The following is a 21,240-nucleotide window of genomic DNA, read 5'->3' as shown; positions in this document are numbered from 1 at the left end:
TCTCTATGAATTTTGTGGAGTGAAAAGAAACGTTTTTTTTTTCAATACTCTTGACAGGAATGAATTTTTTTTCTTGTAACAATTTTTTTAGTAACTCGTTATATCAATAGCAAAAAATGTAATTGTCCACGGGGATTGAATTATGACAAAAATTCGACGAATAAACAATTATTTAAAATGAATATTATTATACCTCGGTAAAAATTTATAAACCTGCACACTTTTTTCACGGCTTTCAATCAACTCGAGAAATAATTTCCCGACTCCTTCCGATTTCCCCCCATGTTTTCTAACGAAATCGTGAATAATTCATTCTGTTTATCAAAACTAGATATTGTAAAATCTTATTTAAAATTTACAATTTCCAAAACAAGTTTCACGTCAACTAAGTAATCCACATAAATCGAGGTATAATGCATTTAGCATCGATTGAACAGAAACGAAATTGTATTTCAAACATCCCGAAAATTCCTTTGAAGAATGATGTTACTTTTAAAGACTAGAAAAACAAATAAAAAATAAATTTCATACAATGCTTGCTATACCGAAAGTTCTCTGTCTTATACTCGTTTTATCACGATAAATCTAAACTTGTGACTTTTCCATTATTCTTGTATAGTCCACTGACCGTTTCTAAGAATGTTACCGGAAAACCAAGCACTCCGTATAACGGGACTCCATTAGAATATGCTATAGCTTTCGAATTGAGGTATGAAAATAATAACGACGAAGAGAGAAATAGCTGTGAAAATAACGAGGGAAAGGATTAAAAGCGATCTGCGGAATAAAATAATGATACTTAATTAACTTCGCACAGCTTACCTCCAGCGTTACGAATTGAAACCCGAAGGGCGAAAATGCGGTTGCAGGCAGGATCTTTCGCCGCAGCCAAGGAAGAAGAAGAAGAAGAAGAAGAAAAACAAGTCTAGGAAATATTTTTCCAATGTATGTATATAATAATTAGCGAAAAGACGAGACGAGGTTGAGGAGTTATAAATAAAATGAATTTAAAAACAATGATTTAGGACAGTTGTATGATATACTATATATAAATGAACTTTTTTTTTTTATATAAAACCAGATAAGAAAAAAAGGAAACTGATATGGAAATTCCGTCTCTGAGGGAAATTATCCGGAAGCACACCGCGACCTAGTCGGTCAACAGTTTAGATTTATCTGTGCAGGGATGTAGATGGTACATGTAGTCGCAAAGAGATGTTGAAGAATAATTTTTATTTTTTATTTTTATTTTATATCAATCCCAGAGTAAATCGTTGAAAATTTTTCCGTCTTCTTTCTGGCACAGGCAAAAATTGACGAGGATTAAGGAGAGATAAGAAAAATAAGGAACAAAAACGTATTAAGAAATGAGAAATTAAAGGAAAGCCGCGAAACGCGGCTCCTCACGACGCACGTTTCCGACGACGATACACGGAAAACCGGCCCGCGCTGTGTTTCAAATTGTGTTTCGATTACGTAACGCAGGGTGCAATATGCGGCGAGAGAAGAAGTTTCGCATCGAATTGCAGCTGACAACCGACTGATCCTCCGGTAGGAAATAACCGCCTTACCAAGGGGCATCGGGAGATCGGCGCCGACGTATTCGACGAGCCTCTCCGGGAGGCGCCTGCGCCCCGTTTGCACCCCTAATTATTATTAGGTACACGTGATATCGAGACTGCCTTGCACTTTTGCGCGGCACGCTTCGAAATATATACATATGTGTATAGGTATAATGGTGTATACGAATTGCAAATGCATTTATAAATATTGTCAGAAGTTTGGTGAGGTTAAGAAAATAAAAAGATCCGAAAAGCGAAGGGCCCGATACCGAATTTTACCGACGAAGAGAAAATTTAATTTATACAGTTTATAAAAGTACAAAGTCAAAGTATGAAGAAGCAAAAAAATATGTCGAGAGGTCAGAGTAGGTATAGAAAGTCAAAATACGTCAAGCAACGTTATTGAAAAAAGCAACAGTCAGTTTCAAGGCTTTAACACGAAATCATGTACTTGTAAATATCTAAAATATCAACAACTTGTCGCTCAGTCTATGGATATCAGTCGATGTATGAAATTTTTTTTCTCCTTTTCCGTTTCTAATCTGTGCTAATGAACCGCATAACTCCGGGTAAGGGATTTCCTGTTTGCGTAAAGATTACAGTAGCAAGCTGTTGTATACACATCGATGTCTACATGAGAATAAACTTTTTTCGCTTCTGCTCGTAGTTTGAAAATTTGTATACACTGGAATTTGACAGTAATTTTACTTCACAATTTTCAATAAACTTCAAATTCTTATTTATCGATTTTTGTCTATATTGTACAACAGTTATTATTATTGTCTTTGTTAATTCTTCGCAACATATTCAAACGATTTACACTTTTTTCTACGAGGTCCTACGTATGTACAAGTGAAATTTGTCTCTAACATCAGTAAACTTGTTATAAAAGATAATAGTTTGCAATAATAAAAAAGAAAAGAAAGAAAAAAAAATGTTCTATATGAAGAATCTGACGCTAATATGTGGGCGAATTTTCATTTTTTGTAAACTCCAAATATCCACAATTCCAGAATAATTTTATACTCATTTCAAAATTTTCCAAAAATCAATCGTTTCTCAAATATGCTGGAGAATAATTGAATCGAAATGCAAATGAAAATAAAATGATGTACAGGAAAGATTAAATCAAACACTAGCGAATGGAAACCTGTTTGAATTCTATCACAGAGTGAAGATCAGGAATAATAATATTTCGTCCAATAGCTGAGCAATTGCCATGTGAAATTGCATTATGTAATTAAGTATCAGGAGTGACTTGTCGATTCAAAATCTATCCAAAAAATTTCTCAATAGGTGATCCATCTGGCTTACCTCGCCGTCGCTGTCGTAGTATATAAGGTATTGCCTGGTGAGGACGAACCATCGCTGCTTGTAATTGATCGGCGTAAATCGCTTCTTGTTTTGAGAGCGCTTTGTCATAAACCCTGTTTTAACAACGCCATCCACACCTCTAGCCTCCGCCTTCCCATCCTTCCCCGTCATCCCTGGAAAGAAGACCCTGCAAAATGCAAAACATCAAATGAATAAAATGAATTTATGAGACGATGGACAATATTTTGTAATCGATAAACTACTACTTTTTCTTACAAGCTTTTTCGGGGCATTATAAAGAATATTTTAATTGTCTCGTATCCTTCAGCACAGTTTAGCGATAGCTACATAATGTTTTAAATATTACTAGACATGTCTGTTGATCTGAAAGTAATAACAATCGAAGCTTCTTATCGAGAGATGGAGAAACAAAGAGAAAATTCAATTCGCAGAGTACAGGTTTCGGTAGTTCGAATCTGGGTCACAGCGTAGCGAGGAATAAGTGAAAATATGAAGACAAAGAAAATAAGGAGAAGTTGAGAATAGAAGAGATTAGAATGGCGGATGAGAGCTGATTGAAACAACAGTGTGTATTTAATGGACGATGAAGGAAGCAAATTTGAACAGCTGATGACAGGAAAGTGGAAAAAGGTGAACAGAGACTCACTGTTGGCACGCTATTAGAGACAAGAGAGGAGAGAAACAGATAGTGAACGTGTGTATAAATTGTGTACTGTGAATGTCTGTGAACCATTTAGAGATAGTCGCCGCAGAGCTCATTTTTCGTTGTTTATAAACACTGCATTCCGCGAGTCGCGTACGGACAACAATCGAGGCGTTTATTTACGAACGATAGTAGGAATAGAGTAAAAGTATAAAAGCGTCGAGAACATCGCGGAGCGAGACCTGCCACGGTACTGATAACGAAACCTAAGCTTAGGTCGAAAATAAATGGTACGGAAAGGCAGGCAGAATTTGCGGTCATAAAATACTGACGTTCGGATGTCAGAGTTCCTCCGAGTCGCCTCGAGGGACGGCGAAATAGCCGGGAAAGCGTTTTAACAATAAGATAAAGCCGATCGGTAGTCAACAAGGGACTCTTACCATTCACAGCACCGGTTTGTCACACAGCCAGACGATGCATCGGTCTCGAAAACGTAGCTGCCCGCCGGATTCGGTTAGGTGTATCGTGTATCTTGCGAAAAAAAATTCACGTGGAAGCGAAGGAACACAGAGAGGCTTAGCGGCCGGCGGTCCGGAGGGGGGGGGGGGGGGGGGGAGGTAACCTGTCAAACGGTCGCGGGCGAAGCGACGGCTAGGCAAGACGGTCGGAAATTCACGAGATAACAGGAAATGCGCTACGGCGTTAGTCATGAGACACATCACACGTTCAACTGTTCGGTATTAGTCACTGCTCACTTGTCCGAATGTTTTCTACCTCGACATTCGGGCAGCGCGGTTTAATGCCGAGGTGTTTATGCAACGGGAACTCCGAGAGGCAAGCGACGCTTTTCCGACGACCGAGTAACGTCGGTGTGTAGGTAAACGGATGAAGTTTGAAAAAGCATAAACATTCGCAGACATCTTCCATGTTCGGCGCTACAAGAGGCATGTAAACAAAACAAAATGGCGAACTCTAACCGCCGCGCTGCTTTTGTTTTTTCTTCTGCCGTGACGCCTGGCGTTATTCGACGCTGAAAATTCCGGGACTGTTTCGCCGACGAGCTTTCGGCAATTTTTGCTTGTATTTCATGGCGTGAGTAGATCCAACTCGCCTTAGTTCATCTTGTAATTGACGGTGTAAACCTTTCCTAGTGTAACATAACCCAACTTGTTTCTTCTGACGTTTAAATCCTGAGCACTCCTATTTGCTTCTCTTTTCTGTTACAGGAATCAAATCCCACGACTACGCTGTTGATATTACTTTATTAAACCATGGCGACTCCGGAAGCGACGCAGGTCAGCTCACTGCCCATGCCGCCCACTCAGTACATCAACTTGTACACCGATGAGAATGTACGTAGAGGAAGAGCTCCCCGTCCTCCTCCGGCCAATCATGAGAACTATTCCATGTTCGGGAACATGTTCAATGCCGACGACACTATCATAAGGCCACTCGAAGCGCAAGGGATCAAAAGGCTTTATCCCCAGCATTTTGACCGACGACGCGAGCTCAAGAAACTCAATCACTCTCTTCTGGTCAATTTTTTAGACCTTATAGATCTCTTGGTACAGTGTCCGGACAGTCCGAGGAGAGCGGAGAAGGTGCGTCCTTGATATTGTTCGTGCTTGAGGCATTTAGCACTAGGAGTTGTTGACGAAAATAAAGCATCACATGGTTTTTCTTGATGTATTTTCAGGTGGAAGACTTGAGCCTGTTATTCATCCATATTCACCACTTGCTTAATGAGTTTAGGCCGCATCAGGCTAGAGAAACTCTTCGTGTTATGATGGAGCTCCAGCGTAGACAGCGGACAGAAACCACCCTACGTTTCCAAAAACATTTAGACAAAGTATGCTATACATGTCGTTTGTTTATCTTTCATCATATTTGGCTTCTTCTAGTTTCATGGCCTAATTTTTTTTTAATTCTTTCTTTTTAGGTGCAGGAAATATTGCAGCATGCATTGCAGATGCTGCCTGACACCTCGGAGCTAGATTCAAGCCTTTCTGTCAATACCGATGCAATGGAAGTTATGGATACTTTGGGACTAGAGCAACAAGCTACCGATCCGTGTTGTCCAAGCGACCGTATAATGTGCAATATTATCGATGAAATGACCACATCGAATAATCTTTACTGATTAGTGACCAGCAAAGATTTTTCCAAAAAATACAATAACAACTGTGAATGATTTATTGGAAGCTACGTCATAAGCACTGTTGAGCAGCAAATAATTTAACCGTTTGCTGAGTAATATGGTTAAAGGCTGCGTGAAGAGTTTTTACTACCTCCAATTCGCGACTTTTTAATTTTCGTCGTGTATAATTGCAAGGCAAACAAAAAAAAACGTGCTGACTTGATTGCAGTTTGCTGCTTCGGTTGAGTGAAATAATTGTTATAATTCAACGCTGTTACAAAACTAAGTTATAGTGAGCGTAGGTATAATTAACAATTATTAGTGAATGTATCTAGAAGCATATGAATATCCACAATGATTATTACAGCATATCATTTTATATATAATGTAATTAATATTTTACACATTATTTATTACTGTGCTCGATAGCAATTGAAATTGAAATACACAGTGAATACGGGCGCATTGCAGCCGCGTTTGACTGTACTTATCATTTGTATATTTGACTGATTTTGAAATATTTGAAAAATACATTCTCATTTACATACAAGCCGACTCGTAGTACGCGTATAAATACAGGGATGTAATAACAATACACCAGTAAGATGAATTATTGACCATTAATGAAGGTAGATTTCAGCCGAATGATTATATAGATTCACAACGCTAGACGGAACATGAAACCCGTGACTGACTGTGGAAAAACTGGACCACGAAAATCAGTAATCATTAATTCGCCTAATTGAATGGTTCCAATTATTTGCAACACATATAATCAAACTACGTAAGCATCTGAAATAAATTAATCTGCTGTTTTGATAATTTCTAGTTGTTCAATCTTACCCTGTGCAACGGTTTTATAATGCTGTGTAATGAATCAGTTCAAATAAATCAGTAGATAATGGTACCTATGGAAATACTTGGTCTAAACATGGAGACTTAGTATTTCAGAAGAATTTAATAGGGAATGATGTAAAAAAAGAAAGTGTTAAAAATCTTTCTGCATCACATAAATACCTGGAACTGTTTTTCAAAAGTAAGAAACGTTCAAGTATAATCAGTTCTCAAAACTCCTATTGCATCACAATTCTTGGAAATATATCCATTGGATGTTTGATTAATCTTATATTTCCAGCATATTTTACATTAAAAATACACTTCTTCTGTAACATAATAATCTCCACAAGCACTGTTTTTTTTAACTTGTCTGATAACAGTAGCAAAGTTCAATTCATAACTCAGAGGTGAGCGAATATAAATTCCCAGTGCTGTTATGCAAATGAGCAGTACAGAGTTTAGTCATGTTACGCTACGTGTTGCTGGTTCACATTCTTCTGGCTCTTGTAACAGCTGAAACGGAGCAGACATGCACAAGTCACGATGGCTTTACAGTGTGTCATTTTCGAGGTGTTTTAAGTAGTGTAACACAGCAAAGAAACGAAAACCGCCTGGAAATCAGTGATTTAAATTTGCTGTCAATCAAACCTGGTGCCTTCAAAGACCTAACGATTACAAATTTATACCTGTATCAAGGAAACCACATTTCGAATCTACAATCCAGAGCATTTACTGGCCTGCCAAAATTGACCCGCCTCCATCTGGATAACAACGTCGTCACCCTGATTCCAAATCTATTTCAAGAACTATCTCAGCTGGAGTCATTGTCATTGATATATAACAAGATCAACAATATACCGACAGGGACGTTTACTGGACTATCGAAAGTAATGTGGTTGTATCTGAACCAGAATGACATCCCAGAGATAAAGCCAAATATGTTTGCTGGACTCCCGCAGCTGTTGTATTTGTGGCTCGATAATAACAAGATAGCTACCGTTGCTTCAGGGTCTTTTGCAAATCTCAAGGAATTGAACCGTCTTCATTTGGACTACAACAGAATAACAGAAATAAAACCCAACACTTTCACCGGTTTAACGAAGCTTGAAACTTTATACGTTAATGACAACAGCTTAACGTCCCTTCCGCAAGATACATTTGGAGGATTGCCGGAGCTGAAGAGATTGTATGCGAATCACAACAAAATCGCAACCATCCATTCCCGTGCTTTCAAAGGGCTGAGTAATTTGAATATCCTACATCTAGAGCACAACGAAATTTCTGAGATTCAGCCCGGTGCATTTGAGGGCCTTGTGTTAGCTGAAGAAATATTTTTGTCCAATAACAGAATTCACACTCTCCCGAATAACTTATTCGTTGGACTAACTCGGATCAATTTAATTTACATGGCAAATAACACTTTGACGCAAATTGATAAAACTAGTGTTCAGCTACCAAGTTCCACTACAGTTTACTTCACTCAATAAGATACTACCGGATACCTTGAAGATTAATTTCAAACTTGCTATGAATACGGACACGACAGAAGTTATGAATAGCTTAAAACTTAGGCATCAGAAGTAGCCAATTCATATTTCCAAAGCAGCTGTGTTACTTCTGATATCGTCAACTGCAAGATAAAATGGACAAATCTTTAGTGATTATTTATTAGAGAATATTGGTTGATATTACGATAACAAAAGTTTCTACCAATAGTAGCAGACCAGCTAATGTGCTTAGTAGGAAAATATTGCATGCTTCGGCACGTGTCGTAGCTCAAAAAAACTACTTTTTCAACAATATAATAAACATTCTACTAAATGATCTGTGTGCGAGATTACCTCATCTTAGCTTGATGTGCCTAGCTGATAAAAGTTCAACTAAAATTGATAGAAACTGCACTCGATTATCTAGATTTTAATTCTGTTATAACTACCGATGTTTAGCACTTAAGCATTGTATGCTAAATGGTTTTATACTTTAATTTACCACTTTGGTTGGATGAAATAATTATTATTCCTCAACGATGTAGTTATGGTCCATGAAAATATCATTAGTCAATATAAATGTCAATAATAAAATATGAAAATCGTATATTCTTCACCTTATTCCTTATTACTGTCGTCTCTTCAGCTAAATTCTTATTGTAAGTGGGAAAAGTATAGCAGTACGATAACAATTGTTGATGAAGAATGAAAATCGTTTTTATTAGGATAATAATAAAGATATATTCACAAAACTACAGATAACATGAAACTTTTCGGTTGATGATGGGAAAGGGAAGCAAGGCGATGAAAAACTGCAATTATTAACTCACCTTATTCAACAGCTACCATCATATACAACACATATCAAACAACTACCTAAACATTATATTTCCGGCACTTGTTTATCTGAAAGAATGAATTTCATTAGTTTATAGCTTCTGATACCACAGAAAGGAACCCGGACTGCAGGCACCTGAAACAGATAAATTTAGCAGTTTCTTGTTCGTCTCTCGCAGCACAGCTTACCCTTGGCTGCAGTTTCGTTTTGATACCTGAAACCTGAATGAAAATAAATCATGAGATAACGGCAGCCAAAGAAATACTTGGTTACATATAATCAGGACCGAATTGTCCAGACATTTCATCAAAAAGTAGTGAAAAATTGGATCAGCGGTCATTAAAGATTAGTATAATAAAAAAAAGTAATGCAATAGAAAATTAAACATAAAGACAAAATATTTTATACGAGTTTATTGAAATAAAAAAATAAAAATAAATATTCAAACGTAATTTGGTATAACAATTTCGTGAAAAACAATTCACAACACGAATACGAGCATATGTAATGAGCAGAAGTATAATTTATACTTTATAGGAAAGTACAGATTATTTATCGTTTCGTCAAGTATGTCTTTGGCTATACAAAAACTTCCATCCTGTAGCTGCTGCTGTCTTGACCTTCTGCAACTGTAAAAACGCAAACACTAACGGACGGAGAGAAGGATAGGGATCAAAATTCTACAATGGGAAAGGTAGTAGGGAAATCATTGTAGATTGTAGAACATAAGTTTCACATCGATTGCTGATTGACGAGTAAATTAAAATCCTCTAGCAGACCAGTGGCTGTTTTTCATTTGACAAGAATTGGCAGGTAGCTGATTCGTGACTTCGGTAGCGGGAAATTTTTCAATCTGCATATTGTTACCAACAACGGTAATAGGAGTAAAATTCTTCTTTCTTGACATACTGACGCCCATATGTAATCTCTCGATTCAAAGATCATTGAGCAGATTTTCTTAGCTTCTAGAAGCTGCTTGGAGCGTTCTTCATTCGCCTTTTTATGTAGAGTACAAAGTTGATCTCATTGTTGGTCAAATTAACTGGATATTAACTGCTTCAATTTTGAATGTTTAACCATCGATTAAAATTGCGCTCAGCAAAATTAGATATAAAAATTAGAATTTTGAGCGCCACGAGTAGTAAATATAACGAATGGGCACAAATCACGTTGCTTCCATCTTTTTCTCTATCAGTATCTCCATTTTCCCTGATCCCAGAGGTATTAATCAAGGTGAATCAATGCCTGACTGTACATAGATTTGCAAACAAAATTGAACACTTTCAGTGTCACAAGTGCAAAATACAACGGATCAACACAAGCTGCTTCGGTTTTTATGTTTCGATCAACGTCTCGAGTCTTTCCTTCATTTGTAGAGTGTTAATTGAGATGAGACTGACACTTGAAAACATACAAAGCATACTTTCAAGCTGCCACATCTTACGTCCATTCGTGGCAGTAACGGTACAGCTTCTTTTTTAGAAATAATCTTCTTTCGCACAAGTTTTTCACATCGCATTTTTCACTCTTCAAATCTCTTTTAGCCAATTTTATAGCTCGTAATTAGTTTTAGTCTTTGCATAAATATTTTCCACATCTCCTTCGGACTCATTGCTTATTTTACGTCATTTGCACAGGCTCAAACTTAGTACGTACTCCTTCGCCATCCACGACCACGCGCTCTGTACCCTCCGCCACGTCCACCGCCCGATCGATTTCCCCTGAATCTTCCACGATTTCCTGAAAAAAAAAAGACAATAATATATCAGTTAACAACAACGAAGTATGCAATACGTAAGTCTGTGCAAAATAATTACAATTTACGAGAATACAGTTCCAGAAATTCCAAAATTGGCAGACAATTTAAAGCATCCATGATTTCGATTTGTTTTACACTTTTTGACACGACTGGCAAGCAACGTTTTTAACCACTGTCAGCTTTGGCTACATTTTTCAATCAGATGACATCAGGAAGTACATCAATTCTTTGAACATACTCACCATAATTTGAAGATATGTTAGAGCTGTATTTGCCACTGGGAGGTGTGTAAATTTCTCGTTTGTTCCCTTTATTATCGTCTTTGCTGCGTTTGTTCGGTACATTATCGTTACCAAATGTAATCGGTGTGTGTCTCTTTTGTCCTGGTGATGCTTTTTCAGTCTGAAATGAGGCGAAAAATTAAATTAACAATTTTGCTCCTTATTCTAATTATGAATTTAAAATTATGTCATCGTACAGATAAAGTATTTAATGTGTTAGATCGCACATTACAGGTTTATGTTTTTTACTTTTTTGTCATTTGTAGAGGCTTTCCATGAAAGATGTATGATGCTTTTGTAGCTCGGTGGTGAGTGGAATAGGTCTTTAATTAAAGTGTTGATATTGTTGGTTGTTTTAAGTGCAACAACTTTCATTTGATTTTCGTCGGATTTCAACTGCTCTTCACTTTTTCCACTTATAGCTTCTCTGAGCTTCTTTATGTAACCCTGAATGCCCCTTGCAAAATATTGTAACCTCAGTCTGAACTCTTTCAGTTGATCCGCATCACGAGTCAAAAATTCTGGGACTTGTTTGCCAAGTTTATGAAAAGTGTACATCAGACATTCAACGTGACTGAATTGGAGCTTTGGTAGCTCAGGCAAATCGGTTTCTGGGGGTAGAGGCATGTACGTCTGTTGGTAACATAAATAAGTAATAAATAAAAGCATAAAATATTTTCAAATTATTCACATCATAATATTTCATATTAAAATACTTACAACAAGAGCATTGTATATCTGCTGTACTTTCTCTTCAGGTTTCTCGATTGTTCCACAGTAAGTAGTTAGTTCAGCAAGAAGTTTTAAAAGTTCCAATTGTGGATCTCTGCCCTCAGGTCCCGTGATTAAAGACAAATGGGGTAGGACTTGAACGCATATGTAACAAACGAATCTGGACGAATCAACTTGTGACTGAAAAAAAATAACAGTATAATTCTAGTTAGGTATTGAAACGACATTGAAGGTTGATATACAACAAAAGCTTCACTCACGTTGAAAAATGGTAGGGCATGTTTAATGCATTGCACAAGTCGACTCCACTGCTCTTCGTTGGTGTGCTTAAAGGGAATTGAAAGCTCAGCTTGTTCAACAATAATATCAATCAACTCTTGTTGCCCAGTAACTGTGGACCCCAGTCTGGTCCATGCCAGTACTTCCATAATGGAGTGAAATTCATCAGCTGTGACATCCTGTAGAAAATTGATCATCAATTGCAATAAAATTTACTGGACAAATCCAAAAAAAAGGGTTGCTGTAAAAGGAAAGAACTGAATTTTTCACCTGTAATACTTTCTTGCACTCAACAATCAGTAAATCTTCTGGTTCTTTAGTTATGATATCATGGCCAACAGCCTTTAGTTTGGTAGCTAAAAATTTAATGCAACGTTCTCGAGCTCCGTCGTCGCCGTTTAAAATCTGACTGAAAAATCCACTGATGGCACCTGTACATGTGAATAATAAGTTAATTAAAAATCGAAACTTAGCATGCGTGAAAAAATTCCACAGTAGAGTCTTCGTCGAGTCAGATGTATTTCTCTCATTGACTACAAACTTGAAGTATTTGGTGGTACACTTGCCTTTTGGATCATTTTTTATTAGCGACATAATACTGTTTTGAACAACAGCCAATTCTGACGGATCTTGCGCTAACAACAATTGCGCCAATATATCAGCGATCCGGGCAGTATGTTCTTTGTTCTCTTTGCACAATGACGGCAAATCTTTAATAGCTTGCTTTCTAATCTGTAAAGTCAACAGGAATGTGATGAATCATTATGTGAAAGTAAACTTGCAAATTGTGGGGTATTATTGAAAGACCTGTATTGAATTTTACTTACGTTGTTTTAATTACAAAATCCGTCTGTACAAAGTGATACAGAAGAGATGGTAAAACAATAATAATGGGAAAACGGAACGGTTGTTAAAGATAAACAAAATCAGTTAGTCGCTGATTATAACTAATTTTTATGAGTCATGTTTTGGGAGCTGTGGGATCAACTAGGATGCTAACTGCCATCAAAAAATTCAGTATGCATCATAAAAATCTTCATTGTCAATCGGAACGTCAATGTAGAACACAAGGTGATAAATATTGTTTCACTGATGTTATGCTACTACTTTTTCATTTGTTACAAGCTATTTCAATTGAGCTGGATTTTATTTTGGCATGTTCTAAAACTTTGATAAATGGAAGTCTCCAGATTTCACCAATTGCTGAAATTCCTTACACATCACAATACCTTGAAGTGTTATTATTGTGTATTCAGTGTATTTTGAATTTCTAGAAGGGACAAACTGACATGTCCACGTAGGCCATGTTTGCGTCCTTATGCTTTCCCGAATCGAGTTTTCAGCGCTGTTGTCATAGAAGTAACAAAGTTCGAAAATAAAGCACTAGATTACAAAGAAAAGTGATCATACCAGAGTCAATTTCATGATGCTTCATTGCAGTTATTACTTTTTTCATTCGCTTTAGTAGTTTCCAATCAGTGGTACATAACATGTGAGCGATGATAAAACTTGAATGAAATTGATTTTCACAGTTCAAGCCAATGTATTACTACAAGTTTATTGTTCACGATCAAGTTGAAGGATATGAAGTTGATTTGTACAAAAGAGATTTGAGGAATTCAACGATAACTAATGTACTTTATGAAAGATGAAGTAAAAATCATTCGGAAAATGGGGGTGAACCTATGAGAAAAAATGCAGAAGTTTATAGTAATTGGGAAACATGTGCAGCTGAGCAAGTGCAGTAGCAACTGACAACACCAATCACAGTCTATATGAATACGGAAATAAGAACACAGGAAGGAGGATATAAGATAACTATAATAAACAGGGAAAATTATTAGTAAGCGATAGGTGATGGTTGGTAGCAGAGTGGGAGAACATCTGGCTGATAAACCAAACACAATATATATAGTATTTAAATTAGATAAATTCAGTAGCTGTATATGCATACGTTTTTGCTGCTATTTAATGAATACACATAGTTTTGGGTTCAGATGCAACAGTTGAATCACAAACGGAAATATAAATAGTCAGAGAAATGAGGCGAGATGTTGAAAAAATACTGGAGCACATTGTTTGTGCTAAATAAATTTTAAATAACGACTGTACAAGTACGCTTATCATGGATAATTAATAGTTATTCAAGGTTCACATAATTATTATAACTGGTTTTGTTGGCGATGGAAGATGAACTATAGATCTTACAGAATAGCCAACATAATGATTGTTTACTGCTGAGTAAGTACTTACAGCAATGTCTTCATCTTCGCAGAGATCAAGATGTGCATCGATTGCCTGGTCTGCGAGTTTGGGGAAGTGTTTAAAAAATCTGGCGATGAATTGCGAAGCAAGCCGCTTTTCTTTAGGCGTTCCTTTCACCGCGGTGAGGATTTCCATGTACTCCTTTTCATGCTAGAAGTTGATTAAAAAAATTATAAGACAATTTTACACAGATGAAACTATTAGAAGGGTTAACAGGTTAGCGATAATCTGTATTCTCTTTCTTTTTCAGAAACGAACTATGTTTGTAGGTTATGTCCGAACTTTGCGGGCTAATCAGATGTTTAACATTCCGCGTTGCGATAGCAAGAATAATTCGGCAAAAATAGCGAAACGAGATTTGAAACAATAGGGAAGTATAACCAAGCCAACGCTGCAACGGTAGGAATTACAAACCTCGGCTAGTTTATCCTTGGCATCAGCTAGTATGCCAAAATTTTTATACAACTTCTCGATGCTGTCGGTACTCATCGTGACGGATTAGTAAAATCCCTTAACTTTGATTAAATAAAACTCGAAGAAGATTCGTGAAAATATGGAAAATATCGAAAATTCAACCACATCCAGCCGGTCAGACACCACGCCAAGAATGAAATTCACAATAATGGCCGCCTTGCGACAACAAATAGATGAAAGCCGAGAAGGTAAACTCGACCACACGTGATGACGCAGACAACTTCCGGCCGAAATGAATGCGCTTGTCGTTAAGAGGGGCATGCCGCAGAGGAAAATTGGACTTCATGTATAGCTGCGCTATAGGATGCGTTCCGAAATTAGCTGGCATAGAACAGAGGCAGCGAGAGTGATAATTTTGGAATGCACTCTTGGAAGATGCGCTGAACACTAGCGATTTCGATGCTTATAAGGACGCGTTGTCGAAAACGCGGGGATTCAAAACTCATATACCGCTTAAGAGATCAGAGTGAAACTTGGACAGTTAATATTATATATATATATATAATATTCATTGGCATGTTGTGAGATTTTTTTCGATAATTCGAAATTACATCTTACACTTGAAGGGTCAGAGATCGACGAGTATCGCATAGAGTGATTATCTGACCGTGTAAGGATATTATGTAAAATGAAATGCAATAATCATAAAATCCCAGCACTTGCGACATATTATCCAAGATGAAATGTGATAGTAAAAAAATCCCAACAAATGGTGTGAATGAGAAGTACCTCTTCAATTAAAATCGAACATCAATCACTATACAAAAATGTGTGTTTAAAATGCCCAAAATTAGCCGATGCACACTACTAACGTAGATCAATTTTTATGATTCGTACGAGAATTCAACTTTAGCTAGAGATAGACTGACAAATTTTATCCCGTGTGACACAGCGTAGAATACACACCAGGTAAAGTCCGGAAAAAACGTAGTTATATTTCAAGTTTTTGGCAGTCATCTGAATGATTATCGTGGACATCATTATCTTCATTACGCAACAACGGTGGCAAAGTTCAAAGATATGCTTTAGATATGGCTCTATTTAAATAGTCGAAGCAGCAAGGCGATACATCAGAAAAGAATCATGATTCGTTGTGCAGTGTCAGTAATTTTTGTTTTAGCAGTTGTGCTTGCTCAGACAGAGCCAACCTGCAGAAATGTGTCATCTTACTACACACTGTGCAGTTCTGTCGAAGGTGTTTTAACCGAAGTAACGCAACGAAAGCGCTCCTATCGTTTGCAAATATGGGACATGAATTTGACATCGATTAAACCTGGAGCATTTAAAAATCTGTCAATACAAAATCTATACCTTCTTCAAGGAAATCGAATTTCGGATCTGGAGCCAGGTGCGTTCGCAGGCCTGCCGAACCTGAAAAATTTGCACCTTGGAAACAACGCAGTGAGGCTGATTCCCAACTTGTTTCACTATTTGCCTCACTTGGAAGCGTTATTGTTGTCCAATAATAACATTACCTACCTGCCAGAGGGGACTTTCGAAGGACTATCACAATTAACAGTTTTAATGCTAGATTGGAATTTAATTGCAACGATAAATCAAACAACATTTTCTGGCCTTCCGAAGTTATTTAGTCTGAACCTCGAGAACAACGAAATAACCACTATTGCTCCTAATTCATTCGAAAGTCTGCAGGAATTGAAATATTTGTACTTGGCAAGAAACAATATCAGAGAACTGCGAGCCCAAACCTTCAAAGGTTTGACGAAACTTGATTTTCTAACAATTTCTTTCAACGACATTGTAACCGTTTCTGAAGGGGCATTCAGAGAATTGTCTAAGCTGCGCACGTTATATCTTGACTTCAACAAAATATCCACAATTCGATCAGGCACTTTCATCGATCTGAACAGTTTAAAAAATCTGTATCTTCATGACAACGAGATTTCTGTAATAGAAGCTGGCGCATTCGACGGTCTCTCATCAGTGGAAAGGATCAGTCTGAGTAACAATATAATCCAAATTCTACCGAGTGGCTTATTCGCCGGACTCACGAACCTGGAGAAAGTCGTCCTGAATAATAACACTCTGACTGCAGTTAACCGAACTGCAGTTCAGTTATCAAGTTCTGTGACAATCGAGTGATTGATTACGTTCTACTTTTCAAGCGAAAATTTTGTTTGTGAAATAGGCAATGTAATTGAAAAAAGTTATGTTAAGTTAACTGCTATGTAATAAGCTTTATAAAACCCTTCAACAGAAAGAAATTCTGGTGAATTACCAATTACGTAACATGATTGATAAAATCTGCCAATAAATAATTTTTCATACGATATCGCAACTGTTTGTCAAAAATGCCTGATACTTTCCGTTTCAGGTTCGTGTGATCAGATTAATCAATACCACACGCGAATATCTTTTTTGACAGGCGTGTGCGTTAAATTCAATTCTAAGCCGCGGCTTGCAGGCGTAAAATGCCATTTCACTCACACATATACGTAAAATGAAAAACATCAAAATTTAATAAATAAAATAATCATATAATTGTAATGTATTGTATGTGATACTGAATATTTTGTTTTCGTATCGTTTCTGAATTCGTTCATTTTTTTTGTTGATTCTAAACGTTCGTATACGGTAATAATTATTGTAATAACGTGAAAACGAAGCGTTCTCTAGGCAATTTCGAAAAGACTCTGATCACAAGTAAAGGTAGGTACGAAGTTGAAGTTTACGTATCGATTGAATTTGCAATTCAAACTAGGTGTCATTGACTGCACGAATTATTTCCAAATACGAAGCTGCCAAAAATGTATCTTCTATGGCCCACTCCAATATACAGACTAATGAGCAACATCTTGTCGCTAAAATAACATACAAAGTCCAAACGATAAGACTTGTGCAACAGTCAGATTCGCGATTGGTATAAATGGCCGAGGTATATACGAGTCAAGTTTTCTCTTTATTTCGAAATTAAATGTTATACTTGAAGGGTCAGAGATTGAGGAGTACCGCGAAAGCGTATTTTGTGACGTAAAATGAAATAACGATAAAATCCAAACAAACAGGGTGAATAAGAAGTACGTCCGCAATCAAAATCCAACGTCAATCATTGTACTATAAAAACTGGGGTGGAAATTGACCATAATTAACCGATATGCACTAATATTGTAGAACAATTTGTACCGTTACTTTGAGGATTCAACATCAGGCAGAGGTACATTGATATTAAATTGACACGAAATGAAGTCTTGAGAAATCTGCACCAATTTTTTTTCAACGTAGCCTACTGTTTCAGATAGACTATCAGGCTGTCACAGGCCGACCCCAAAATTTCATCTTGTGTGATACGGTTTAATCAAGACACCGGGTATATTCCGGGAAAAACGTAGTTATATTTCACGATTTTGGCAGTCATTTGAATTATTATCGTGGACATCACGCAACTATTATCTCCATTACCCAACAACGGTGGCAAAGTTCAAAGATATCTTTCAGATATGGCTCTACTTAAGTAGTCGGAGCAGCGAGGAGAGACGTCAAAAATCATCGCATCATGATTCGTTGTGCAGTGTCAGTAATCTTCGTTTTAGCAGTTGTGCCTGCTCTGGCGCAGCCAACCTGCAGACATGTGTCTTCGTACCATACTGTGTGCAGTTCCGTCGAAGGTATTTTAACCGAAGTGACGGAACGCGGGGAATATGGTCGGTTAGAAATATTGGACTTTAATTTGATATCGATTAAACCTGGAGCGTTTAAAAATCTTTCACTAGTAACTCTAAGCCTGTTTGCCGGAAATCAAATTTCGGATTTGGAACCAGGCGCGTTCGCGGGCCTGCCGAACCTGAAAAATCTGCACCTTGGAAACAACGCAGTGAGGCTGATTCCCAACTTGTTTCAAGAATTGCCTCGCTTGGAAAGATTGTCCTTGGCCAATAACAGGATAACCTACATACCGGAAGGGAGTTTTAATGGACTATCAGAATTAACAAAGTTACAACTACATCAGAATCTGATTGCGACGATAAATCAAACAACATTTTCTGGTCTTTCGAAGATAACTTCTCTCGAGCTAGAGGACAACAAGATAACTAGTGTTGCTCCGAAATCGTTTAAAAATCTTAAGAAATTAAAATATCTTCACTTTGACAGAAACAATATACGAGAACTAAAAGCCGATACTTTCAAAGGTTTAAGTAAACTTCGTTCTCTGAGCATTAATGTCAACGACATAGTAACCGTTCATCAAAGGGCATTCAAAGGATTGTCTAAACTGACAACGTTATCTCTCGAACACAACAAAATATCTGAAATTCGATCAGGCACATTCATCGGTCTGAGAAGTTTGGAAACTCTACATCTTTATAATAACGAGATTTCAGTAATAGAAGTTGGTGCATTCGAAGGCCTTTCGTCGGTGGTGGAGATCACCTTGAGTGACAATAAAATCCAGACTCTGCCGAGTGGCTTATTCGCTGGACTCACAAACCTGGAGTCAGTCTCCCTGAGGAATAACACTCTAACTTCAGTTGATCGAGCTGCAGTTCAGCTACCAAGTTCTGCGACAATCGAACTAATTACTGGATAATTTTATGCTACTTTCCATACGAAAATTTAGCTGCTAGAAGTAGAAAGAAATTTTGGTCTATTAACTACAATGTAATTTACCTTATAAGACCTTTGAATAAAACATTTTTCTAACGATGTCTCTACTGCGCTTCAGGAATATCTAGTCCTTTCCCATTCAGGTTCATTCAGTCAGCTTTACAGATATCAAATTAACAATTTATCCGCGTAAAAATGACACGATTCTCAGATAATTTGTAAAGGACAAACTCCTTCTATATCGAAAGAATTGGATCAAAAATTGGATTCATCTTGAAAAATTTGTCACTTGCACTGTTAGACGAAATGTTAGAGTGTAAAATAGTTGGCAGCGAAAACTCGGACAGTGAGGCGTCGTATATTTTAACCGTGACAGGTGAGTTTGTGCTTATGCATTTTCGAGCTTATAATCCACTCGATTGTGTATTCTTAATGAATTTCCCAAGTGACTTTCATTCTTTGAGTCCATTCCCTCTACAAGTGTGCGTCACGCTATTTCTTCGGTCAAGTTCGGTTCGAAATCATTGATGATTTGTTTTTTCTCCTTTCCACACGAAGTGCCGAAAATTCTGCCAAAGCCGATAATCGACGGAGCTGCGTTGCGTCACGTTGTCTGGGGTAAAAATCAGACTTTGACGTGCTCGATAGTTATGAGAAAATCTGATTTATTTACTCTGAAATGGAAAGCTCCATCTTCCGTTTCGGTGAGTTTTATCAACGATGTTACTCAAGTCATAAACAATTATTGACGGTTCAGATTTTCATAACGAATCGTTCGAAATATACGAATATTATGCTTTTTCTCGAACTCGTGATATGCTGCGTCTGATAATATCGAATTATCACGTGCATAAAGAGCCGCAATTCTTATCTATATTTCTTAACTTCCGCGGCATTTGATTGCCCATTTCATGTTTTTGATTAACGCGATGGCGTGAATACGGTGGAAAAAATATTTCAGGAAGACCAATAATCAAAGAAATGAATGTCATCAATTCACTGAGAATGACTGACTCGACGAATGACGAAACGGCCAGTCTGGAGCTAACGTGTATCGCCGAAGGAATGCCAGAACCAAAACTAACTTGGTTGAAGGTAACCCGTCACAATTAGGCGTATCCTGAATTCGCTCATGTACTTTAATCCTGCTGCTATCGAGCTTGCCTTATAAAGTAATCCGCACGATATTTCGTCCTGCATTGTGAGACACCTGACAATCCTTTGAATCACATCCTCAGGACGGCCAGCCACTCGCCAACGGTTACCGGTACAGGATTTCACTGGATAATTCGCACCTTCGAAAACGATTCTTTCTGGATCATGAAAGTGGACGTTACTCGTGCCGAGCTGAGAATTCCATCGGAACGACAGAGAAATATGTGACTGTTTGGACCCACGCTGGCGAGGTCTTGACTTCCTGGCAAAAAGGTGTCACAACTAGGAAAGTTGAGACTACAACGAAGATTACTGGATCATCTTCTGAAGGTCGGGATTTGTTTTAAAGCAACATATCATATCACAAAAGGAAATCGTTCGGATTGACATGTTGAATTACTGCCAAATCTGTGGGCAAACGTGTGAAACTTGAAAACCATAAACGAATAACCGATTCAACTTGCAGATAAACGGTGGAACGTGAACTTTTGAAATGGATTCTAATTTGTGTAGTTTTAAGATTCTTTTTATTACGTAAGTTCACGAATTTATTTTTTGTAATTTTATGCTCATGACCAAATTCCTTCATGTGAAGGAATATATACTATAAGTCAAATAGCCGATATAATTAAATTTTTCTGTATAATACGTTTTAGTTATTTCTGATAATTGCATAAAAATTTCTACAGCCTCATTCCTCTCGAATAAACATTTAAAAAGAAAAAAAAGCTACGGCAGTGAATGAGTATTAACCCCTTGTTGCATGAATTACGAAAGAGATGAATTAAAAATTTTACATTCATTCGATTCGTTTGTCAGTTTGCACTGACTTACACAACGATAAAAAAGTACGTTCCGTTACACGAAGAAATGTGAAATTAGTATTCAAAGTT

The 21,240-nt window shown here is 37.3% G+C and overlaps 5 protein-coding genes across 5 annotated transcripts in view; 3 read left to right on the top strand and 2 right to left on the bottom strand.

Annotated features, from left to right (window-relative positions):
• The window catches only part of LOC124412484 (tyrosine-protein kinase Btk29A), a 144,680-nt gene extending 140,561 nt beyond the window's left edge, over positions 1 to 4,119 (bottom strand). The window contains exons 1-2 of the mRNA XM_046892380.1: positions 3,981 to 4,119; positions 2,877 to 3,063 (exon numbers count right to left, since the gene is read on the bottom strand). Coding sequence (XP_046748336.1) covers positions 2,877 to 3,047 — 171 coding nt within the window. The 5' untranslated portion in view covers positions 3,048 to 3,063; positions 3,981 to 4,119. The remainder of the gene's footprint in view (positions 1 to 2,876; positions 3,064 to 3,980) is intronic.
• Positions 4,120 to 4,616: 497 nt separating this feature from the next.
• LOC124412486 (mediator of RNA polymerase II transcription subunit 7) lies at positions 4,617 to 6,375 on the top strand. The gene is made up of 4 exons (XM_046892385.1): positions 4,617 to 4,632; positions 4,767 to 5,141; positions 5,237 to 5,389; positions 5,480 to 6,375. Exons 2-4 carry the CDS (start codon positions 4,812 to 4,814, stop codon positions 5,678 to 5,680), a joined length of 684 nt encoding a protein of 227 aa, XP_046748341.1. The 5' UTR covers positions 4,617 to 4,632; positions 4,767 to 4,811; the 3' UTR covers positions 5,681 to 6,375.
• Positions 6,376 to 6,587: 212 nt separating this feature from the next.
• On the top strand, positions 6,588 to 18,101 carry LOC124412753. The gene is made up of 25 exons (XM_046892874.1): positions 6,588 to 7,998; positions 8,187 to 8,388; positions 9,377 to 9,406; positions 9,939 to 10,072; positions 10,127 to 10,303; positions 11,079 to 11,083; positions 11,181 to 11,187; positions 11,638 to 11,656; positions 11,716 to 11,739; positions 12,211 to 12,264; positions 12,364 to 12,446; positions 12,505 to 12,563; positions 13,165 to 13,249; positions 13,423 to 13,524; positions 14,406 to 14,492; positions 14,559 to 14,656; positions 14,741 to 14,817; positions 15,005 to 15,095; positions 15,286 to 15,343; positions 15,522 to 15,538; positions 15,679 to 16,717; positions 16,848 to 16,859; positions 17,352 to 17,510; positions 17,762 to 17,804; positions 17,980 to 18,101. Exons 1-25 carry the CDS (start codon positions 6,979 to 6,981, stop codon positions 18,099 to 18,101), a joined length of 3,804 nt encoding a protein of 1,267 aa, XP_046748830.1. The 5' UTR covers positions 6,588 to 6,978.
• On the bottom strand, positions 10,043 to 14,760 carry LOC124412485 (apoptosis inhibitor 5). The gene is made up of 9 exons (XM_046892384.1): positions 14,570 to 14,760; positions 14,144 to 14,305; positions 12,457 to 12,622; positions 12,161 to 12,321; positions 11,872 to 12,069; positions 11,600 to 11,791; positions 11,129 to 11,512; positions 10,841 to 11,000; positions 10,043 to 10,579 (listed from the first exon to the last, which is right to left on the bottom strand). Exons 1-9 carry the CDS (start codon positions 14,642 to 14,644, stop codon positions 10,485 to 10,487), a joined length of 1,593 nt encoding a protein of 530 aa, XP_046748340.1. The 5' UTR covers positions 14,645 to 14,760; the 3' UTR covers positions 10,043 to 10,484.
• Positions 18,102 to 18,114: 13 nt separating the features above from the next.
• On the top strand, positions 18,115 to 19,175 carry LOC124412752 (insulin-like growth factor-binding protein complex acid labile subunit). Its single transcript, XM_046892872.1, has one exon. It carries the CDS (start codon positions 18,144 to 18,146, stop codon positions 19,173 to 19,175), a length of 1,032 nt encoding a protein of 343 aa, XP_046748828.1. The 5' UTR covers positions 18,115 to 18,143.
• The last annotated feature ends 2,065 nt before the right edge of the window (positions 19,176 to 21,240 follow it).

Source organism: Diprion similis, chromosome 11 (genome assembly GCF_021155765.1).
Source record: "Diprion similis isolate iyDipSimi1 chromosome 11, iyDipSimi1.1, whole genome shotgun sequence".
Classification (NCBI taxonomy): domain Eukaryota; kingdom Metazoa; phylum Arthropoda; class Insecta; order Hymenoptera; family Diprionidae; genus Diprion; species Diprion similis.
This window is presented reverse-complemented; position numbering and strand designations above follow the sequence as displayed.

Coding starts and splice junctions, on each gene's coding strand:
- LOC124412486 (XM_046892385.1), top strand. CDS start 4,812: ATGGCGACTCCGGAAGCGACGCAGGTCAGCTCACTGCCCATGCCGCCC. Junction 5,142..5,236: donor GTCCGAGGAGAGCGGAGAAG/GTGCGTCCTTGA, acceptor ATGTATTTTCAG/GTGGAAGACTTGAGCCTGTT. Junction 5,390..5,479: donor TCCAAAAACATTTAGACAAA/GTATGCTATACA, acceptor CTTTCTTTTTAG/GTGCAGGAAATATTGCAGCA.
- LOC124412753 (XM_046892874.1), top strand. CDS start 6,979: ATGTTACGCTACGTGTTGCTGGTTCACATTCTTCTGGCTCTTGTAACA. Junction 8,389..9,376: donor GATGTGCCTAGCTGATAAAA/GTTCAACTAAAA, acceptor TATACTTTATAG/GAAAGTACAGATTATTTATC. Junction 12,265..12,363: donor AGCTAAAAATTTAATGCAAC/GTTCTCGAGCTC, acceptor ATCGAAACTTAG/CATGCGTGAAAAAATTCCAC.
- LOC124412485 (XM_046892384.1), bottom strand. CDS start 14,644: ATGAGTACCGACAGCATCGAGAAGTTGTATAAAAATTTTGGCATACTA. Junction 11,001..11,128: donor CCTCTACAAATGACAAAAAA/GTAAAAAACATA, acceptor GCCTCATTTCAG/ACTGAAAAAGCATCACCAGG. Junction 10,580..10,840: donor TAACATATCTTCAAATTATG/GTGAGTATGTTC, acceptor TTTTTTTTTCAG/GAAATCGTGGAAGATTCAGG.
- LOC124412752 (XM_046892872.1), top strand. CDS start 18,144: ATGATTCGTTGTGCAGTGTCAGTAATCTTCGTTTTAGCAGTTGTGCCT.